This window comes from Canis lupus, chromosome 37 (assembly GCF_003254725.2).
Source record: "Canis lupus dingo isolate Sandy chromosome 37, ASM325472v2, whole genome shotgun sequence".
In the NCBI taxonomy this organism is placed as follows: Eukaryota; Metazoa; Chordata; class Mammalia; order Carnivora; family Canidae; genus Canis; species Canis lupus.
In genome coordinates this window covers 10,784,457-10,808,119 of record NC_064279.1, presented here as the reverse complement: position 1 = coordinate 10,808,119, position 23,663 = coordinate 10,784,457, and the positions used below count along the sequence as shown (strand labels likewise).

Here is a 23,663-nt window from a genome sequence, read left to right as displayed (position 1 = left end):
GGCCCTAGCCTAAATCACATGAGTTGTCCTCTGGCATGGCTAACCTTCATCCTAAAACTATTAGGTGTAGCCAGACTCACCTAGTATGGCCAGCCTTCATCCTAAACAAAGACACATCCTAAACAAACATGTCAGACATGGCATAGATTACCTCCCGGCAGCTGAGGGCAAAGGCCAGAACCCTCTGGGCAAGGCCAAAGTATTCACTACACAAGCTAGAACATGCATATTCTAACACATAGGTGAGGGTTCTTATTAAGCCACATTGCTGCTATTTCTGTCCTACCACTTCCCAAAAGAATCTAAGGTAGTTTTCAAAGGTACTTAGAGCATTGAGATAATGTTAACTACAAGTAGAAAAGGAAAATGAAGCATATGAAGGATATAAAATAGAAAAAAACAAGGATGCAAATACTTGTTATCTTTCTAGCTGCCAGTGTGGAGGGAAATAAGACTATAATTCAATGTATATAAGAGCAAATCAATTATTTAGGGAAGCATTTACATTTCATCCAATAAAGATCTCCATAAAGTCTGTGATGAGCACGCATATCTGCAATTTTTCTACATTGTTCTTATAGTCAGTAAGATAACAAGTTTTATAAAATGGGTTCTTGGGAGGATTCTCAGTACAAGATAATACCATCATATGAGGTGTACAGTTTGAGAGAAAGGACAGGCAGTTCTATGGTAAAGTAGAACCAGGGAGGTGGGAAACTGGGAGAATAGTCTATAGACTGCATCCAATTAGAGGTTCTTAGTTGGACTTGTATAACCAAGGAGTCAAACTTGTTTGTAGTTTCTTTCTTTCATACCAGTTGGTACTTTAGAAAATTTGTTTATTAACAGATGATTAGTTTTAATAATAACTGTTTAAAATCACTAAGAATTTTGTTATCTGAGTATTTTGTTAAAGTGATAGTTTATCTATTAAATACTGGTAACATTTTCTCAAGGGAGGGAAATTAGCTAAGGAAGTCCCTTCATTCTGTCACCATTTCCTTGAGTACACGATTTCTTAGGGTTTTTTTTTTCTTTCTAACAAAATAGAATAAGAAATTTCCAATAGTTGTCAAAGCTTTTAATTATTTTTGTTTTCCCAGAAACATATGTTCAAAGTCAAGGTTAAGAAAAATTTGTTTCATAGGTATCCTTATACTACTATTGTTTGGAATTAACATTCTTGAAAATGGAAATTTAACAATTTCAACTTTTGTGAGTTCTTAGAAATATAAAATTGTAAGATTAAAAGAAGAAGAGCTCTTAGAAGAGCATCTTAGGTTTAATATAAAAGATTGTATTTTCTAAGACGGACAATTATTTACTCATGGGTTGTTTCACTCTGGTGTATTTCACTATATGGAATGAATATATAAAAATTTCTGAAGGTTACTGTCTTTAATTTCTATCATAAAATTTAGTTGTATTCCCAAAGATACATATTTTGAGTTAAAATTTAGGAATAAAGTTATCTAAGAGTAAACTTTTTCATATCCTATGAAAAGGAGTATGTTTCAATGAGTTAGTAACTTAGTTACAAATTGCAATTAACCAGTCATTCAAGTAACATATCAAAATTCTTAATCTTCAAATCTTTCTACAGAGTTCAATTACTGATGTATTGCCTCTTATTCTATATTTACTACAGATAGCTAATGTAATTACTTTAAATGCTGACTTGTAAATTACTTTTTATTTTTAAACACTCTCCTTTTCTTCCTTCCTTCCTTCCTTCCTTCCTTCCTTCCTTCCTTCCTTCCTTCCTTTCTTTCTTTCTCTCTCTCTCTCTTTCTTTTTTCTTTGTTTCAAAGCTCTGGGTTCCCTTCATTATCCTGTGGAAGTAGTGGTAGCAGTTCATCAAACACGGCGGTGAATTCTCCTGCTATGTCCTATAGACTCAGCATTGGTGAATCTGTTACCAATCGACGAGATTCCACTATAACCTTCAGTAGCACCATGAGCTTGGCCAAACTTCTACAAGAGCGCGGCATTTCTGCTAAAGTGTATCACAGCCCAGTTTCAGAGAACCCCCTTCTCCAGCCTATCCCTAAAGCCCTGGCTATTCCTTCCACACCACCGAATTCACCATCTCACTCACCTTGCCCTTCTCCTTTGCCCTTTGAGCCTCGAGTGCATCTCTCTGAAAATTTTTTGGCCTCTCGACCAGCGGAAACATTCCTCCAGGAGATGTATGGTTTAAGACCTACACGGAACCCTCCTGACATTGGCCAGTTGAAGATGAACTTAGTGGACAGGCTGAAGCGACTGGGGATAGCCAGAGTGATCAAGACCCCTGATGCACAGGAAAATGGAAGAAGCCAAGAAGCAGAAGTTGGTCTTCAAAGACCAGACTCTGCTGTTTACTTAAATTCAGGTAGCAATTTATTGAGTGGACTGAGGAGGAATCAGAGTCTTCCAGTCATGATGGGTAGCTTTGGCACTCCAGTTTGCACAACTTCACCGAAAATGGATATCCTGAAGGAAAACTGAGGTTCAGCAGTTAAGTGGCCTCTTAAATTAGCACATGAAGGATAGATTTGCACTGATACATATAGTGTGGTCTGACTGAGAGACAAGGAATGTTGTAGACGGGTTGTGAATGTGGAAAGGGGAAAGTGGAAGAATGGAAACAGAATTGGGATGAGGCTCCAATGAATAAGGTTTAATAAATTGAAAGTATAAATGAATGGGTCATGAGTGTTTGGAGGCAGAAAAGGAAGAAAGGTTTAATTCACTCATTCAGTTGAGTGTTCCTATCTTGAGAATAAAAAGTTACTGGACAATAAATTCAGTAATATCAAAATATACCAGATATACTGAACCTGCTAGCATATTTATTTCTAGTAAGCAAAAGCAGGAAGAACCCAGGTTAGGGGATGGGAAGAGAAAGGGAGCAGCTTTGACCATTGCCTATAAAAAGCAGAGCTGCTGGGCTAAGCCCAGTCTGTTACTGAGACAAATGAGATAGTTTTATGTTTTACCCTGATAATAATGTCTGTTTAAATTACATATCCATCAAATGGTATGTACACAGCATTAGCAAATAAGGAATTTTATCTTTTTCATAAAATCAAAATAGTGGAAACTCCCTTTTTGTTTTCTGTTTTCAAGCCTTTGAGCCAGTAGGGGCCCAGACACCACCCAAATTCCTTTTGTATTTGTGATTAATAAAAGTTCATTTTTAAATTTGTATTTTTATACAATACCTCCAAAAAAATACAACATGAATTGGAGGCAGGGGGTCGGGTAGGAAGGATTTACTTTAAGAAGGAAAATATGGGTAGGTTGGAACCAAGGAAACTTGTTTTCAGAATATTTCTTTTAGATAAGTATAGTGGCCAAGGCATATGAACACAATTACTTGTCTTTCAAATTTCCTTGGAGGCTGGAAGGGGTTAAACCAGAAGTGCAATCAGTAGGAATTAGGGAATGTTGTGTATTTATGTCTGTATGTTTTTTTTGTAAGGAAAGTTAGTTGCAACTAAACTTTTTCCAAAGTGCTATGCATATTTTTCATTGAAGATGACATGTATTTGCACAAAAATTCTCAGGCTTATTAAATTATTATAAGCTAAAGTAAAACCCAGGTGCTTGCTTTGAGATTGTGGTTTTTTTAAATGTCACTGCCTTTTTCTTGATGTATATAGAATTAGAGAATGAACTTTTTAATGGGAAAACGGGAAAGTCAAAGCTTTTGCTTTTTTCCTGGGATTCCTTTTTTTTTTCTTTTTTTTACAAATTCTGTGAAATGGCAAAGTGAAACTCATGGATTAGGTTTCAGCATTCAGCAGTGTGACACAAGGCTGTGAATTGGGAGGAAACAGATCTGTTTTCCAAGTGTTGCTGAACAAGGTCTGTTCTTCATGAAATGACATGGCTTTCTCTACACAGGACAGTTCAGAAAAAAATGCCAGTATATGAAAGGCATGATGGAGAAGAGATGAGGGAGGAAGATAATTACTTTTTTTTTTTTTTTAATGGGAGGCATATTACTTGATCTTTTTGGAGCTTAATTTTCAAGTGTTTTGCTCCTTTCTTCTGACTTAACTGAAAGGCAGTTTTCTGAAGAATTCTTGGTAAGAGTCTTGCTCCTTTGATTCCCATTGATGTACCTGTTCTGATGGCTGAAGAGGCTCCTTCCTTTCCCCTCTACGGTGCCTCTCCTATATGAAGAGCTATGTGTCAAAAGGTAGAAAAACCAACATGCATGCAGTAGTAAGAATGTGTGAGTATACCATGCTTTTTAGAACCTTAATAAAACTTTTCTAATTTCTTAAAAACAAAAAAAGTGATAGTGTCTTCTCCCCTTCTGTCAGTCATGCTGAAGTCAGCGGACCTCACACATAACATGTTCAGAAAGGATTCCAGCAGGTCCATAAGTGAATGTAAGTGTCCCTGAATGTGGTAGGCACTCATTAGAAGAATTCTTTGTTTAAAGATGTTGAAATTTCCAGAATATTCCCAACTCACTTTTTAAAAAATGGTATCTGAGTTTCTACTTTCTTAAGTAACTCTGGGGTGCTTATTTTAGCTGATTCTTAAAGCTTTTTATTTATTCTCTAAGAAGGTAATCTTCCTGTTGCCAGTTTCCAAGAAACATCAGGAAGTAGGAAAATATAGGGCCAGAGAGTGTAGTACAAAGTGTTAAATTATCAGATTTGTGTATCTTATATAAATAGCTATGAACTAAGCTAGATTTTGGAGTGTTCCATACAATTAGTATACTTTTTAAAATAACTGATGCTAAAGTGATCATTTTGGAAGCAGGGTGAAGGCATATTCACAGCCAAATAAGCACATCTAATTAAAGAAAACCAGACTTAAGTTTTTGAAAATTAAATTGATGTTACTATTCTACCAGAAACATAATGATTGTATACTGGTGCATTCTTGTCTCTAGAAATGAATCCGTTTTTGAAATTGGGTTTTGCTATTTTTAAAGATGCCACCTAAAATCATTTTTGGTATAGCCTGAGAATCTCTGTTCTAACAAAGCTGTGCAAAGTATAGTGAGAAGACCTGAAGCTTCGTAGAAGTTTCTCCTCCGTTTATCTGTTATACTTTTTAGTCCTGTCGCATTTTAATTTTTCAATATCAACTGTGTATGTACTTTTATGCCAGTATGGGAAACTCCAATCTTTTTTTTTCTCCTTCAGGAGGGTTCTCAGTGATTATACCTCAGGTATTTCTGAGTATCCTACTATCTATAGGAGGGATACCTTTGTGAGCTCAGAATGAAAAGTTTTCCTGAATTATGATGATCCCAAATCTTATGTAAATAGCCTTAGGCATGGGTCTTAGGGAGAATTTCATGACCATCGTTAAGTAGTTTTTTAAAAAGTTTTATACTTTATGTCCTTGATTTGACATGAATGAACAGACTTTGGCAAAGGGAGGAAATAAAGAGTTCACGACAAGAGCTGATTCTCTTTAAAGGGGTATTTTATACAGTATTCAAAGTCTGTTATTTTTTTCTGACCATTCTAGTACATAATTAGTACTCGTTGGTTACTAACACTGACTTTTGACATCTGGAACTAGAGCTCTCAAGTGCTTAATGGTCCACTGCTTTGATGTCAGATGCCCACAGGCCTGTATCCAGTGCAGTGTAGACCCCATGGTGTCTACAACTGGGTGGTTTCACTGCAGAGCACGGCTGCCCAGGAGTGGTGTTTCAGGGGCCTCTGGTGCAGCCAGGGAAATACTGTTGTGTGATATCTAGGGCTTGGCTTTGTCAAACAGCTCTCCGTGCACCTCCCTTTGCTTTGTCAAATGTAAATCAGATAATAAACATGAGTATCTTCTTAAGTGTTTATTTGCCTTTCTGTGTTTTTGTCCCAGTTCTTTTCATAGCTTATCCTGCATTGAGTCTTTCCTTTCCATTATGCTGGTTTTGGTAGAGAAAACAACCTCTACTTGCCAAACCAATACAAAACAAACCAACAGTACTAAAGAGATCTTATTGTATTTTCTGAGATATTTTTTAAAAACAGAATAAATGAAGTGTCTATATTCGCCATATTGTTTCCTTAGTAAAATAAGAGCAACAAAGAAGTCATTGCAGAGCTTTAATTTGAAAAGATGGAGAAAATGTGAAGCATTTTTTTCCCTATAAATTATGATTTTTGGCACTCTCCCCTTTGCTGTCCTGCCTGCCGCAGCCTTGTGGTATATTCAATAAACTTCTATCTCTTTTGTTCTGCATTGGTGAATTCTTTCACCACCCACACCGCTGACCCTTACCGAATTGGAGTGCCCTGCATTTGGTGTCCTATATGGGGACTTATGCTGGCCTGGGACTCTTCCCAAATTCTCCAGGAATTTCTTGGGACTTTCCCTCAGGAGACTGACTGTAGTATTTGGGAAACAGGATCCAAAGCCCCAGGAGAAACTGACTGAACTGCTCTTGTCTGAAAGAGTAAGGGATTTTTCCTTCTTGCCCTTCAAAGGGACCCTTCCCCTCCCTCTTCTCTTTTCAGCTCTTAACCCTAGGGCTCCTCAGACAACTGGCCATCTCTAGCCAAGGCAACTCCCTGATGTGGTCTAAAGGTCTGAAGGTGAACAGGCTGGATGCTGGTACCTGTGAGGACAAAGGATCCCTTTCCCCTCCTCTCCCACTCTATCTCCTCTGAGGTCTACATTCCCAATGTGCTGCTTTTGGAACTCCCTCCCTCCACTTTTCCTTTGTTCCCATGGATCCAACTGCCATCTTGATCTACAGGCAAAACACCTTCCTATGCCTCTGAGTGGTGCATCCTTCCCCCTCCTTTTTCCTGACCCAGTCTGGCCACCTAGTGTCCAGCTTTCCCTGTTGAGAGGATACCCAGCAGGGATTGCTATTGCAATTTGCTGCAACCCTCTCCTTGGTGGGATGCTCCAGTAGAGTCAGTCACCCCATATGAACTCTATTTCTTTTTCAGGTCACTGGGATACCCTGACCAAAATTGCAACCACAAGTCGAAGCTCCATTCCCTTTAGTGGGATGCCCCTTTGGGAATCAGCAGCCCATCTTCCCCTCTATGGGACAAACCCCCTCTATTCCTTTGGACTCATCCTTGGACTATATTCTTTTTTTTTTTTTTAAGATTTTATTTATTTATTCATAGAAACACAGAGGAGAGAGAGAGAGGCAGAGACACAGACAGAGGGAGAAGCAGGTCCCATGCAGGGAGCCCGATGTGGGACTCGATCCCTGGTCTCCAGGATCACACTCCAGGCTGCAGGCAGTGCCAAACCGCTGCACCACTGGGGCTGCCTGGACTATATTCTCTTTAAAATGGAACAAATGTGATGCCCAAGTCCTGAGAAAAATGTCTCTTTTTTAATGTAATGTTTCCTGGCTTCAGCACGAAGTCCCCAGATCAAGAGGTATGGCCCTTTCATGGAAGCCTTATTATTTTCCAGCTTGACCTCTATTGCCAGAATTCCTCCAAATGGTCTGGAGTCCCATATGTGCAAGGCTTCATGGCATTGTCCCCAAATCTTGACCTCTTCAAAAACTGTAGAATGTATCTTGCTAGGTTTCATGGCCATCTGACCCTGCAGATAGCTATCAAGTCTGAAACTTTGAGGTTTTGCTGAGTTAAATGATAAGTTGGATTGAATTCATTGGGTATCTAAGTCATTTCCAAATAAGATGAAATCCTAAAGCATTGATTAATGAACATAGGCTTGTCTGCCTTTTTTTTTTTTAATGATACTCAACATGGGAGGATTATGAGAATTTCTTTTTTTTAAGATTTTATTCATGAGAGACAGAGAGGAGAGGCAGAGACACAGGCAGAGGCAGAAGCTGGCTCCATGCAGGAAGCTGATGTGGGACTCAATCCCGGGTCACGCCCTGGGCTGAAGGCAGGCACTAAACCGCTGAGCCACCCAGGGATCCCCAGCTTGTCTGCTTTTGACTTCTTATTGCAGAGAAACTAAAAATACTTGGGTCTATTTGAAAACATGCTTTGTGCCTCGTTGAAAGATTGTACTATGAAAACTTAATGTTCTTAAAAATTATTAAATGTATTCATAAATTTGCCAATCTAAAGAATTTTGGTATAGTAGTTCACAACTACTTAGTTACTACTTAGTTTTCACTGGAAATAAAGGTTCTTGGAGTTAAAATTTTGCTATTTGTAATTAAGACTGATGGAAACAATAAGGAAAGCAATTCTGTTGGAAAATAGGAGGCATAAAAGAAACGTATAAGGAGGAGTATAACCCCTGGGTGGGTTAGTCAGTTAAGATCTGCCTTTGGCTCAGGTCATGATCCCAGAATCCTGGGATCAAACCCCACGTCAGGCTCTCTGTTCAGTAGGGAACCTGCTTCTCTCTCTCCCTCTGCCTAGTGCTACACCTGCTTGTGCTCTCACTTTCTCACTCTCATTCTCTATCAAATAAATAAATAAAATATTTAAGAAACAAAAAGGTATAAGGAAAGAGAATACATTTTTGTTGAGGGGAAAAGAAAGTAATTTTGTCCCAAAATGAGACTACGTATGTGGACAGGAAAGACTTAGGGCAAAATCTGAATGTAAAAAAGTTGTAGCTCTGTAAAGGGAAAGCTCTAGAAAAGAATTTTATATGTGGTTAGGATAAACTAAGATTGAAACAAATGGGTACCTGAACCCTCTGAAATTCAGAAATTCTCAATGAGTAGTCTTTGTTCAATAGCAATTAAAATTATTTGCATAAGTTCAATGAGAATCTATTCTTGTAACAAGACACCATTGGAAACATTGGTTATATTACCAAGGTTTTGACTGAACTGCCATATTTGAGAGAGACATCCATAGGCTTATATAACGAGACAGCTGTAAGGAATTAAGGTTGACTTTATGAAGCCAATAGATCTCCTTAGAAATAATAATTAGGCTACATTTGTTAAAATTGGACTTGTTTTTCAAATGAATTAATCTTGATTTGGCCACCTAGGGAAATAAGGGAAAGAAATTATGGTTCAATAATACGCCTCTGCAGATGTTAAGTTCTGGTTCTGATTGTCTTTAAACATTTGTTGTTCACAAAGCTAGACAACCTGAGGTCAGCTTCAGAGAAATTCCCACAATAGCTCATGTATAGACAGTCTTCATGCTTGTTATTCTGTGGGGATAATAACAGGACCCTATGGGCATATGATTATTTGAACTACTGGAAAATGGGATGAACTCTCCAATAATTGTATAACTTAACTATCCTTGACCACTTTTATATAGTTGAGATGACAAAATTCCCCCAGGAGGCAAAATGTATGTACCCCATGGGCACTCCATAGGGTTGGCTATGGACTTGTGGAGATAATGGATGGCCCCACTTTCTTTATGATTGGATTGGATGATGCACTTGGGGGTGCCCATATCTCTGGACAGGTCTTCTCTACTTGCTTATAATTAGGACATTGTTAAGGCTAGACATCAAAGGGGGCTTCTTGATGGTTTGATCCTGTAGCCATATTTGTCTCAGGAGCTGCCTCTATTGATATAAAATTGCGAATAGAGGCTTTAACCAAGTGTACAGCAGTCCACCTCTAAGCCCAACATGCAGTCACCCACAAATTCAAAAGGTGGCCCTCCGGGCAGCCTGGGTGGCTCACTGGTTTAGCGCCTCCTTCAGCCCAGGGCGTGATCCTGGAGTCCCAGGATCAAGTCCCACATCAAGCTCCCTGCATGGAGCCTGCTTCTCCCTCTGCCTGTGTCTTTGCCTCTCTCTCTCTCTCTCTCTCTCTCTCTCTCATATAAATAAATAAATCTTTAGAAAAAAAAAAAAGGTGGCCCTCCAAAACTGGCCTTTGATAACCTGACTGGGGCTCAAGGAGGAACTTCTGCTTTATTACAACAGAATGTTATGTTACTCCAGATTACCACAAAAATCTGACAGGGTTACCAGAAGACATGAATATTCAAATTGGCACTTTAAATGATCTCTGTCTCTCCTTTAATTGGTTAAATCCTGGACTGGAGGAAGATTTTGGTCAACTATCAAAGTTCTTTTATTCAGGCTTCTCTTTTTCATAATAATGATCTTATTTCTCTGTCTTTTCTGATGTCTCTTCACTTGGTGCCAAGAGTCCTTCGCTGCCATAACTCCAAACCAACAGCTATCCTTGCTACTCAAGGAAATTCACATATGTTGTCTACCTTGGATTCAGTTGCCTCTGCGTTTCATAATTTCTACCTCTAAATTCCTGACTGACCAGTGTTGACGCATAGGTAGAGACATCCCTAGGCCCCTGATTCAGCAGGAACATGCCCCCAGTTGCCAAAGATATGTCATTATCAACCTGTCAGGGGGGGAATGTAGAAGCCACTTTTAAGCAACAGGTTGAGCAATGGACACTGGATCAAGGCAGAGGGCTCACAGAGATCACCTAGCTGAATGCAAACAGGCTCATTAAGCAACCCATCTTGAAACAGCCATAGGCCCTAAGTGACCAGGCACAATTCCTAAGATTACCAAAAAAGAGAAAATTCTTTAAGTCCCCATACTCCCTCACTCTGCCCTATAACTGTGGCCCCTCACCACCCTCTCACCACATTGCAGGCAGTCACTCCTTGACTATCCTGTCTGCCACTCCCTTGCAGTGTATTCAGTAAACTTCCATCTCTTTATAAAAATGGGAGGGAGGGAGGGAGGGAGAAACTATTTCTAAGAAACTAAATTTGAAAATTGTTGGATTCTAATAGAAAATGTTCTTTGATGTTCTCTTTTCCCTGTTACAATTTAATTACTGTATTTTTTTAAAAACCCCATTCAATATCCATTTAAAATTATGAGCATTTTATTAGAAATGAAGTATGCGTCTCTAATTCTTTGATATAAGGTGATTTATAATTTTTTTAAATTTCTTTGATAATTTAGTGATTTAGTGATATCCCCAACATCTTTGTGTTTACTTTCACAAATGATGAACAACAATAGATGTGTTTAAGTCCCAAAACTTTGAGATAAGGGCAATATTTGGGGGCATTCTGTGGACTTCCACCTCTGTTTTTACTATATTAAGTTTGACTTATGCTAGTCTCAAGTTTTATTTTTCATTAGTTTTTATAAAATAAGGGCCAAAATGCCACAGAATTTTCAAATGAACAAATGTTGCTGTGTAGGTTTTGCAAAGATGACAAAATAAAGCTGCTGACTGGCAGGCATGAAGTGTTTTATTCTTTTAAAAAAAAAAAATGTGAGTAAAGCACACCAAAGATGATGTGAGATACTAGAGAAAAATTTACAAAAGTCAAATAATTTTTTAAAAGTGTTCCATAAAATTTATTTTTCTTGACTTCTAGCAAAATCACTAAGTTATTTAAAAGCAAGATTTTCACAGTACATTTAAACATTACAGCAAAGGGCCAGAAAATTTTACAAAATATTTTAATTTTGCATTATTCACTACCACTTAAAAAGCTATTTCAAACGTCTTTCAAGGGAATCTCTAGATCCACACAGTTCTATACAATAATGTGAAGAATTAACACAATGTTTCATTCATGTTCCATCTAGACCTAAACATACATATGTAAAAATTTTAAGGTAATCAGGATTCATATGGCAAAATATTCTTCAGCCATAAATTGCAGGTGTTGCAAGTGCCACTCCAATATATAAGTACCCATGGAATTACAAGTTGAAACATTAGGGGGGGCGCCTGGGTGGCTCAGTAGGTTAAGTGTGTGACTCCTGATTTCCACTCAAGTCATGATCTCAGGGTCATAAGACTGAGTCCCCCATAGGACTCTATGCCCAGCTCAGGTCTGCTTGAGATTCCACATGACATTCCCTCTGCTCCCTCCCCCACTCAAGCCCTCTCTCTCTCTAAAAAATAAATTAAAAATCTTTAAATAAAAAAATTAAAACATTAGAAGAAGCAGAAAAATGGATGCTCAGCACCACTGGAAAACAGTATTTCATTATGTATGAATCTGCATCCATGTTGAGAGCTTTCCACAAGTTACCTTTGTTCTAACCCACTGAGGCTTCCCTCATTCCTCCTGAATTCTAAAACAGTTTCTGTCTCAGACCTTAGCAGCAGCACAACCCAGAAGCATTCTTAGCATTAAAAAAAAAATGTATTATTGAGCTATAGCTGACATACAATGTTATATTAGTTTCAGATACACAATATAGTGGTTCCACAATTCTATACATTACACAGTGCTCACTGTGTAGCACTGAAATGTAGTCACCATCTGTTACCATACAATGCTATCACAATATTACTGGCTATATTTCCTATGCTGTACTTTATATCCCATGACTTGTTTAATTACTGGAAGTTTGTACCTCTTAATCCCCCTCCTCTATTTCGCTCATACCCTGTCTCCACCCGTCTGGCAAACACCAGTTTGTTCTCTGTATTTATGAATCTGTTTCTGTTTCTGCATGTTTTATTTATTTGGATTCCACATATAAGTGAAATCATCTAGCATTTTTCTTACTCTGAAAAGATTCTCAGCATCACTAATCAAAGTACCCATGGAATTACAAATTGAGACATTAGGTGGCGCCTGGGCTCAGTAGGTTAAGTGTATGACTCCTGATTTCCACTCAAGTCATGATCTCAGGGTCATAGACTGAGTCCCCTATGGGACTCTATGCCTGCTTAGGCCTGCTTGAGATTCCACATGATATTCCCTCTGCCCCTCTCCCACTATTTCACTCCATGCAATGCAATTTCAGAGGAAATGCAAATCACAATGATATATCACCTCACACTTGTCAGAATGGCTATTATCAAAAAGACAATAAGTCCAGGCAAGGATGGGGAGTAAAAGGAATCCTCTTGTGGGTTGGAATATAAATTGGTACAACCACTGTGGAAAACAGTATAGAGGGTCCTCAACAAATTAAAAATAGAAATGCTGGAGAGAGTGCAAGATGGTGAGGGAGTAGGAGACCTTCGTTTTGTTGGTCCCAGGAATTCAGCTAGATAGCTATTAAATCATTCAGAACACCTGTGGACTCAACCAGAGATCTAAGGAAAGAATAGCTGCAACTCTACAAGTAGAAAAGCGACCCCTTTTTGCAAAATAGGAGCTGTGGAGAAGTGTATCTGAGGCAATAATGGGAAGATAAACGACAGGAGGACGGAGCCTCCAGCAGCTGGCTCCCAGTAAGTGATAGAGCAACAGAGGGCAAAATCAGAACTTTTAGAAGTCTGCTCCCGTGAGGGACTCCTTCCCTGAATGGCATTTAGGTGGCAAAGCAGGACAGAAACCTAGGTGAGACAGTATGGTCTCCGGATTCTCGGAATCTCAGGAAAACCAGGGGGTGCCTGAGGGCAGCAGAGTTCCCAGGCGTCTGAGTGGGGAAGCCAGCTGCAATCAGCGAGCCCAAGACTGGGCTCTCATTTCAGGGTTGCCATAAGCTGTGACCCGTCGCACAGTTGACATCACTGCTCTCTAAGCAGGGGCCCAGCAAATGGCAGAGCCAGCGAGACCCCCCTTCCTCCCCTGGGAGGAGCACTGGGGGAGCATATCACAGGAGTCTGCAGCGTTTGGGGACTCGAAAAGGGGTTGTGTGCCTGAGATAAAAATGCTCAGTCACAGGCTGGGTGAGCATGGAGTGTGGTTGGGGACCAGGGTGACAGGAGGGATTGACTGCCTTTCCCTGAGGGCACACTGAGGAGTGGGGCCCAAACTTTCAGCTCCAGGGCTAGAGATTGGGAGGCCACCATCTCACATCTTCTAAAGTGGGGGAAAGCCTTCAGAGGACAAAAGCCACATAGAGCAATATGGAGATGACTCAGCCTGGCCCCCTGGCATAGGCAGTGTAATTCCACCCAGGGCAAAGACACTTGAGAATCAATGCAGCAGGCCCTCCCCCAGAAGATCTGCAAGGAGATCCAGCCAAGATCAACTCTACCAAACATTGACAACTGCAAAACTGGAGCACCAGGGGAATACAGCGTATAGAATTCATGTTTCATTCCCTACAATTCTTTAGTCTTTCAATTTTAATTGTTTTATCTTTCCTTTTTCTTTTTTCTTTCAAATATTTTATTTATTCATTCATGAGAGACACAGAGAGAGGCAGAGACATAGGCAGAGGGAGAAGCAGGCTCCATGCAGGGAGCCTGATGTGGGACTCGGTCCTGGGACTCCAGGATCAGGCCCTGAGCCAAAGGCAGACACTCAACTGCTGAGCCACCCAGGTATCCCTCTCTTTCCTTTTTCAACCAATTTCTTATTTTACCAACTCTATTTAAAAATCTTTTTAAATTTTCAGTTTAACACTTATATTGTATCCTTTCATTGTATTTAATTTTATTTTTGTGTGTATATATATATTTTTTTTCATTACACATTTGGGGTGCAGTTTCTTCTAACATACCAAAATACACCTGGAATCTAGTGTATGGCTCTGTTCTCACCTGTCTGTTTATATTCATTTTTTTTCTTTTTTTTTCTTCTTTTTATTATTTTTTCTGTTTTGTTAAAGTCCTTTTTTAAAGATTTTATTTATTTATTCATGAGAGACACACAGATAGAGGCAGAGACACAGGCAGAGGGAGAAGCAGGCTTCCCGCAAGAAGCCTGACACAGGACTCGATCCCAGATCCCAGGATCATGCCTTGAGCCAAAGGCAGACACATCTTACTCTGCCAATTTTTGGATCTAGTTTTCTAACAAACACACCAAAATACACACAGATCCAGTGTATTGCTCTATTCTGTTCACCTGTCTGATTATATTGCTTTTTTTTTTCAGTTTTGGGTCTCTTCTGATTTGTTCAGCGTATATTTCTCTGGAGTTGTTGCTATCTTAGTATTTTGTTCTCTCATTCATCTATTCTTCTTTGGACAAAATGACAAGATGGAAAAATTCACCTCAAAAAAGAGAACAAGAGGCAGTACTGACTGCCAGGAACCTAATCAGTATGAACATAAGTAAGATGTTGGGAATAGAGTTCAGAATAATGATTATAAAGGTACTAGCTGGGTTTAAAAAAAAGCATAGAATACACTAGAGAATTTCTTTCTAGAGAAATAAAAGAACTAAAATCTAATGAAGTCAAAATCAAAAAGGCTATTAATGAGATGCAATAAAAAATGGAGGCTCTAACTGCTAGGATAAATGCGGCAGAAGAGAGAAATAGTGACATAGAAGACAAAATGATGGAGCATAAAAAAGCTGAGAAAAGAAAAAACAGCTACTGGATCATGAAGGGAGAATTCAGGAGGTAAGTGATATCATAAAGTGAAACAATATTAGAATAATTTGGATCCCAGAAGAAGAGGAAAGTAGGGGGGCAGAAGGTATACTGGAGCAAATTATGGTGGAGAACTTCTCTAATCTGCGGAAGGAAAAGGCATCCAAGTCCAGGAGGCACAGAGAACCCTCAAAATCAATAAAAATAGGTCAACATCCTGACATATAATAGTGGAATTTCCAAATCACAAAAAGAAAATCCTGAAAGCAGCTCAGGACAAGAAGTCCATAACCTACAAGGGTAGAAACATTAGACTGGCAGCAGACCTATCCACAGAGATCTGGCAAGTCATAAAAGACTGGCATGATATATTCAGGGTGCTAAATGAGAAAAACATGCAGCCAAGAATACTTTATCCAGCTAGGATGCCATTCAAAATAAGAGATAAAAAGCTTCAGGAAAAACAAACTAAAAGACTCTGTGATTACCAAATCAGCCCTACAGTAAATATTAAAAGGGGTCCTGGGATCTCTGGGTGGCGCAGCAGTTTGGCGCCTGCCTTTGGCCCAGGGTGCGGTCCTGGATATCCGGGATCGAATCCCACGTCAGGCTCCCTCTGCCTGTGTCTCTGCCTCTCTCTCTCTCACTGCGTGCCTATCATAAATAAATAAAAGTTAAAAAAAATTTTAAAGGGGTCCTTTAAGCAAAGAGAGAGCCTAAAAGTAACATAAATCAGAAAGGATAAAAACAATATATAGAAACAGTGACTCTACAGGTAATATAATGGCATTAAATTTATATCTTTCAACAGTTACTCTGAATGTAAATGTGCTAAATGCCCCAGTTAAAAGACACAGGGTATCCGATTGGATAAAAAAGCAAGACCCATTGATATGCTGTCAGCAAGAGACTCATTTTAGAGCCAAAGACACAGATTTAAAGTGAGAGGGTGGAAAACCATTTATCATGCTACTGGATATCAAAAGAAAGCTGGGATGCCTGTGTGGCTCAGCAATTGAGCGTCTGCCTTCAGCTTAGGGTGTGATCCTGGAGTCCCAGGATCAAGTCCCACATCAGGCTCCCTGCATGGAGTCTGCCTATGTCTCTGGCTCTCTCTCTCTCTCTGGCTCTCATGAGTAAATAAAGTCTTTAAAAAAAAAAACTGGGATGGCAATCCTAATACCAGACAAGTTAGATTTTATAACAAAGGCTGTAATAAGAGATAAAGGAAAAAAAGGGAAAAAAAAGAGATAAGGAAAAATACTATATCATAATTAAAAAGTCTATCCAACAAGGAGATCTAACAATAGTAAATAGTTATGCCCCTAACATGGGAAACAGCCAGTTATACAAGCCAACTAATAACACAAGTAAAGAAACACAAGTTCTGATAAAGTGTTTTATCAGAACACTGATAAAAAGCCTGGGGTAGGGCAAGCTGAGGGGGGAGTAGGGGCCTCACCTCACCCGGCCCCACCAACTTACCTAGATAACTTTCAAACCATCCTGAAAACCTATGAATCCCACATGACATTTAAAGACAGAACAGCCAGAGGCTACAGAGAAGGGTTTTCGCTTCTAACAAGGTAGGAAGGCGGAAAAAAATTAAAAAGAATCCAGTGGGGGAGGGGCCCTCCATGAGGAGCCGGGCAAAGGGGGGCGCGGGAGCCTCTAGACAGCAAAGCCCAGCCCTGGAGAGGTAGGAACTTTAACTCTTCCCCCGATTCTTCCCAGACAGAAAGGCGCTTAGCAGAGAAACCGGGCAGGACTGGAGTGGGGCCTCCAGGTTCCCGGGGTCACTAACAGAGGAGGTGCGCCGGGGGGAGAGCGCTGCAGACTGTGGGCGGAGCTCAGTAAAGGGCTGGAGCGAGTCCGGGCGGGGGGGCGGGGTGGGATCCCGGTGGAGGGGGCTGCACCCTGCGGCCTTTGGGAGTCTAGGCCCCAGCAGCACGATTCCAGAAGCACAGGCCCTGGAGCCCAGGGCGCCGGGGGACACAGCCCAGGATCCTGAGCACCCCCCCCCACACCCGGGACAGGCAGAGACAGGGAGGTCACAGGACAGTGGGGACGCTCCTGCTGGGGTACCTCCAAGCTGTGCAGGTCAGCACCCCCACCCCTGGAGCATCCAGACCAGTGAGCACTGTGAAACTGCGGTAGTTACTGGGGGAGCTGACCCCAGAGCTGGAGACCTGGCCGCCGTCAGTGTTGTTCCTCCTGGTGTCACCTTGTGCCTGGGAGGGGCAGGGCCGCCAGGGGACAGAGGCCTCACAGGGTCAACAGCTCCCACTGAGCCCGGCACCCGGCAGAGGTGGGGCAGCTCCCCCAGGTGCACACACCTGAGAGTCAGCACAGCAGGCCCCTCCCCCAGAAGACCAGCTGGAAGGACAGAGGAAGAGCAAGTTCTTCACCGAGCAGTGCTGGGAAGCTCCAAGGAAGTCGAGGGATTTACAGTATATAGAACCAAAGGGTACCCTTCCTTTTTTTCCCCCCCTTCCTTTTTCCAGTACAACTCATTTTTATATCAGACTGTAAATTTACAATTGTTTTTCTCTTTTCCCACCCTAACTACAATATTTTACCACCTCTTCATGTTTAAGATTCTTCCTTTTTGACTTTCATATTTCTACAATTAACAGGTCCTAGATATATCTTCTACTAGATTCCCTCCAACATACTCAACTTAATTTTGGGAGATATACAAGATATGTTGTTTTTGTTTTTTGTTTTCTCTGCCTCATTTTGGAGCCTGCTTCTCCCTCTGCCTCTGTCTCTGCCTCTCTCTATATATCTCTTTCATGAATAAATAAATAAGATCTTTAAAAAAATCTTTGGGATACAGCAAAAGCAGTTCTAAGAGGGAAATGCATCGCAATACAAGCATCCCTCAAAAAATTGGAAAAAACTCAAATACACAAGCTAACCTCACATCCAAAGGAACTGGAGAAAGAACAGCAAATAAAACCTACACCAAGCAGAAGAAGAGAGTTAATAAAGATTCGAGCAGAACTCAATGAAATAGAGACCAGAAGAACTGTAGAACAGATCAACAAAACCAGGAATTGGTTCTTTGAAAGAATTAATAAGATAGATAAACCATTAGCCAGCCTTATTAAAAACAAGAGAAAAGACTCAAATTAATAAAATCACGAATGAAAAAGGAGAGATCACAACCAATACCAAGGAAATACAAACGATTTAAAAAACATATTATGAGCAGCTATACACCAATAAATTAGGAAATCTAGAAGAAATGGAAGCATTTCTGGAAAACCACAAACTACCAAAACTGGAACAGGAAGAAATAGAAAACCTGAACAGGCCAATAACCAGGGAGGAAACTGAAGCAGTCATCAAAAACCTCCCAAGACACAAAAGTCCAGGGCCAGATGGCTTCTCAGGGGAATTCTAGCAAACGTTTAAAGAAGAAACAATACCTATTCTACTAAAGCTATTATGAAAGATAGAAAGGGACAGAATACTTCCAAACTCATTTTATGAGACCAGCATCACCTTAATTCCAAAACCAGACAAAGACCGCACCAAAAAGGAGAATTATAGACCAATATCCCTGATGAACACAAATGCAAAAATTCTCAACAAGATACTAACCTACAGAATGGGAGAAGATATTTGTAAATGAATATCAGATAAGGGCTAGTATCGAAGATTTATAAAGAACTTATTAAACTCAACAGCAAAGAAACAATCCAATCATGAAATGGCAAAAGACATGAACAAAAATTTCACCAAAGAAGACCTACATATGGCCAACAAGCACATGAGAAAATGTTCTGCATCACTTGCCATCGGGGAAATACAAATCAAAACCACAATGAGATACCACCTCACACCAGTTCAGAATGGTGAAAATTAACAAGACAGGAAACAACAATGTTGCAGAGGATGTGGAGAAAGGGGGACCCTCTTGCACTGTTGGTGGGAATGTAAACTGGTGCAGCCACTCTGGAAAACTGTGTGGAGGTTCCTCAAAGAGTTAAAAATAGAGCTACCCTATGACCCAGCAATTGCACTGCTGAGGATTTACCCCAAAGATACAGATGCAGTGAAACGGCAGGACACCTGTGCCCCAATGTTTATAGCAGCAATGTCCACAATAGCCAAACTGTGGAAGGAGTGTTGGTGTCCATCAAAAGATGAATGGATAAAGATGTGATCTATATATACAATGGAATATGACTCAGCCATCAGAAAGGATGAATACCCACCATTTGCTTAAGTGTGGCTAGAACTGGAGGGTTTTATGCTGAGTGAGGTAAGTCAATCGGAGAAGGACAAACATTACATGGTCTCACTCATTTGGGGAATATAAAAAAATAGTGAAAGGGAATAAAAGGGAAAGGAGAAAAAATGAGCAGGAAATATCAGTGAGGGTGAAAGAACATGAGAGACTCCTAACTCTGGGAAACAAACAAGGGGTAGTGGAAGGGGAGGTGGGCGAGGGGTTGGGGTGATGATGGGCACTGAGGGGGGCACTTGGCGGGATGAGCACTGGGTGTTATACTATATGTTGGCAAATCAAACTCCAATAAAAAAATATAGAAGAGAAAGAAAATAATAATAATACAATGATAGTAGGGGACTTCAACACCTCACTCACTGCAATGGACAGATCATCTCAGCAGAAGATCAACAAGGAAACAAGAGCTTTGAATGACACACTGGACAAGATGGATTTCACAGATATATTCAGAACGTTCCATCCTAAAGCAGCAAAATACACATTCTTCTTGAGTGTCCATGGAACATTCTCCAGAATAGATCACAGACTAGGTCACAAATCAGGTGTCAACTGATACCAAGAGATTGATATCATTCCCTGCATATCTTTGGACCACAATGTTTTGAAACTAGAACTCAGTCATAAGAGGGAATTTGGAAAGAACTCAAGTACATGGAGGCTAAAGAGCATCCTACTAAAGAATGAATGGGTCCACCAGGAAATTAAAGAAGAACTAAAAAAATTCATGGAAACAAATGAAAATGAAAACACAACTGTTCAAAACCTTTGGGATGCAGCAAAGGCAGTCCTAAGAGGGACATATAGATCAATACAAGCCTAACTCAAGAAACAAGAAAGATCTCAAATACACAACCTAACCTTACACCTAAAGAAGCTGGAGAAAGGACAGCAAATAAAGCCTAAACCCAGCAGGAGAAGAGAAATAATAAATATTAGAGCAGAAATCAATGAAACAGAAACCAAAAGAACAGTATAACAGATCAACAAAACTAAGAGCTGATTCTTTGAAAGAATTAATAAGATTGATAAACCCCTGGCCAGACTTATCAAAAAGAAAAGAGAAAAGATCCAAATAAATAAAATCATGAATTAAAGGGAGTCAATCCCGTTTACAATTGCACCAAAAATCATAAGATACCTAGGAATAAACCTAACTAAAGAAGCAAATGATCTGTATTCAGAAAACTATAGAATATTCATGAAAGACATTGAGGAAGACACAACGAAATGGAAAAATATTCCATGCTCATGGGCTGGAAGAACAAATAATGTTAAAATATCTATGCTACCTAGAGCAATCTATACATTCAATACAATCCCTATCAAAATACCATCAACTTATTTCACAGAGTTGTAATAAATAATCCTAAAATTTGTATGGAACCAGAAAAGACCCTGAATAGCCAAAGAAATGTTGAAAAAGAAAATCAAAACTGAGAGCATCACAATTCTGGGATTCAAGCTCTATTACAAAGCTGTAATCAAGACAGGATGGTACTGGCACAAAAACACATAGATCAATAGAACAAAATACAGAACCCAAAAATAGACCCTCAACTGTATGGTCAACTAATCTTCAACAAAGCAGGAAAGAATATCCACTGGAAAAAAGATAGTCTCTTCAACAAATGGTGTTAGGAAAATTGGACGGCCACATGCAAAAGAATGAAAATGGACTTTTTCCTCACCCCATACACAAAAATAGACTCAAAATGGATGAAAGACCTAAATGTAGGACAGGAATCTGTCAAAATCCTAGAGGAGAACAAAGGCAGCAACCTCTTTGACCTTGGCCACAACAACTTCTTGCTAGACACGTCTGGACAAAAATGAACTATTGGGACTTCATCAAGATAATAGCTTTTGCATAGGAAAAGATAAAATCAAAAGACAACCGACACAATGAGAGAACATATTTGCAAATGATATATCAGGTAAAGAGCTAGTGTCCAAAATCTATAAAGAACTTACCAAACTCAACACCCAAAGAACAAACAATCTAATCAAGAAATGGGCAGAAGACAGGAGCAGACATTTCTCCAAAGAAGACATATAAATGGCCAAGAGACACATGAAAAAATGCTCAAAATCACTTGGCATCTGGGAAATATACATCATACCACCTCATACCAGTCAGAATGGCCAAAATGAAAAAGTCAGGAAACAAGAGATGTTGACAAGGATGTGGAAAAAAGGGAACCCTCTTACACTGTTGGTGAGAATGCAAGCTGATGCAGCCACTCAGGAAAACAGTATGGCAGTTTCTCAAAAAGTTGAAAAGAGAGCTACCCTATGACCCAGCCATGGCACTACTAGGTATTTAAGACACAAATGTAGTGATCCGAAAGGGCACCTGAACCCCATTGTTTATAGCAATATATATATAGATGGAACTAGAGGATATTATGCTGAAATAAGTCAATCAGAGAAAGACAATAATCATATGATCTCACTCATATATAGAATTTAAGAAACAAAACAGAGGATCATAGAGGAAGACATTAAAAAGTAAAACAAGACAAAATCAGAAAGGGAGACAAACCATAAGAGACTCTTGATCATAGGAAACAAATTGAGGGTCACAGGAGGGAAGAAGGGGGGATGGGGTAACCAGGTGATGGGCACGTGATGTAATGAGCACTGGGTATTAAATAAGACTTAAATAAGGTTGATGAATCACTGATCTCTACCTCTGAAACCAATAATACATTATATGTTAATTAATTGAATTTAAATAAAATTTAAAAAAATAAATAGAAATGCCATATGATCCAGTAATTCTATTATTGGGTATTTATCCAAAGAAAATGAAAACACTAATTTGAAAAGATTCATGCACTCCTATGTTTATTGCAATGTTGCTTACAATACCCAAGATATGGAAGCAACTCAAGTATCCATCCACAGGTGAAAGGAGAAAGAAGATATGGTGTATCTGCAATGAAAAATTATTTAGCCATAAATAAAGAATGAAATCTTGCCATTTGGGACAACACGAATGGACCTAGAAGATATACTAAGTGAAATAAGGCAGACAGAGAAAGACAAATACCTTCATAGCATTTTGACACAGCCATCTTTTGTTTTGAGGATAAAGGGTAAGAGGTATGAAGAAGCATTCCTGTGGATCCGAAACGATGTTACTGATGAGAACAACAGATGTTTAGGATTATGGGTCCTGCTGTCCCAGTGTCGAGCTCCAGATTAAGTGCCCATGTGCTCATTAATAAACTTAGTTTTTCATACATACCCGTGATGTGCAGAACCCTTTGAAGCAGTGGCCCCACTTTCTAGACACGAGAGTGGCACTGCCGGTACTCGTATGATTCCTGTGGCTCCCTGGTTGGGGGCATTCTGGAACAGTGAACCAATCAGTGGGACTTAGCATAGCACCCTAAAGGGAGATCTTCAAAGACAAGAAATGATCAAAGGAAATTGAGCAACTTGGAGATAATGATAAACTCCCTGGAAGAACACTGTCTTTTCCACACTGGGAGTACTCTCAGGAAGCCACAAATAGGGCTACCCGAATGGAAAGCCCCTAAAAACTCAACTGGCTGATCACATTTGTCACTTCCTGAGAGCCACAGCATCCCACAAGGGGGTGCCCATTTCTCCACCCAGTGTGAAAGCTAATTTTGATGATACAATTGGATTGTTAAGTCACAGTTTCTCTCATTTATTTATTCATCCTTTGCTTTCTTATACTGTTGGTATTCTTGCCTCCTCCACTTCCATTCCAAATACTAAGGCACATTGTTTTGGGGAAAGTTACTGAGAATGTTAGTAACATCAGTCCCCTTCCCACGTCTTTGGGAAGAGCCTTCTGCACAATGCCAAAGTTTCCCTGAACTTAATCAGGAGAAGAGCAGTTAACACTTAGCCCCTAAAAGCCTTCATTTCTTTCCCCTCTGCTGTTTTGGGTCTGACAAAGTTGTATTCATGTCTAAATAGAGGAAAGGAGGAAACAAAAATCCTAAAGTAGTGGTAATTAGTGATAAGCCTTAGTAGCCGAGTCAAGTGACTTCCTTCTGCACCTGCTTCCTTTGTATATTTGCTGTTAGCCACTCTCCACAGAAGACCCAAATTCACTTTTTATAATCATCATAAGAAAGCATTTTTTTACAACAAAACACTTTAATCTTGAATATATAAAAAGTTTTTACAAGTTAATTATAAGACAGAAAACCCAATTTTAAAAACTGAGCAAAAGATGGGAATAGACACTTTGCCAAATAAAATGTTCAGATGACAAATAAGTACATGG

At 39.7% G+C, this 23,663-nt stretch overlaps 1 protein-coding gene across 2 annotated transcripts in view; it reads left to right on the top strand.

The window, feature by feature from the left end:
- TRAK2 (trafficking kinesin protein 2) overlaps nucleotides 1-5,813 on the top strand; it is a 63,420-nt gene extending 57,607 nt beyond the window's left edge. For both annotated transcript variants that reach the window (XM_025441623.3, XM_025441625.3), the window contains one exon: nucleotides 1,812-5,813. In XM_025441623.3, the coding sequence (XP_025297408.1) occupies nucleotides 1,812-2,490 (679 nt within the window). In that variant the 3' untranslated portion in view covers nucleotides 2,491-5,813. The remainder of the gene's footprint in view (nucleotides 1-1,811) is intronic.
- The last annotated feature ends 17,850 nt before the right edge of the window (nucleotides 5,814-23,663 follow it).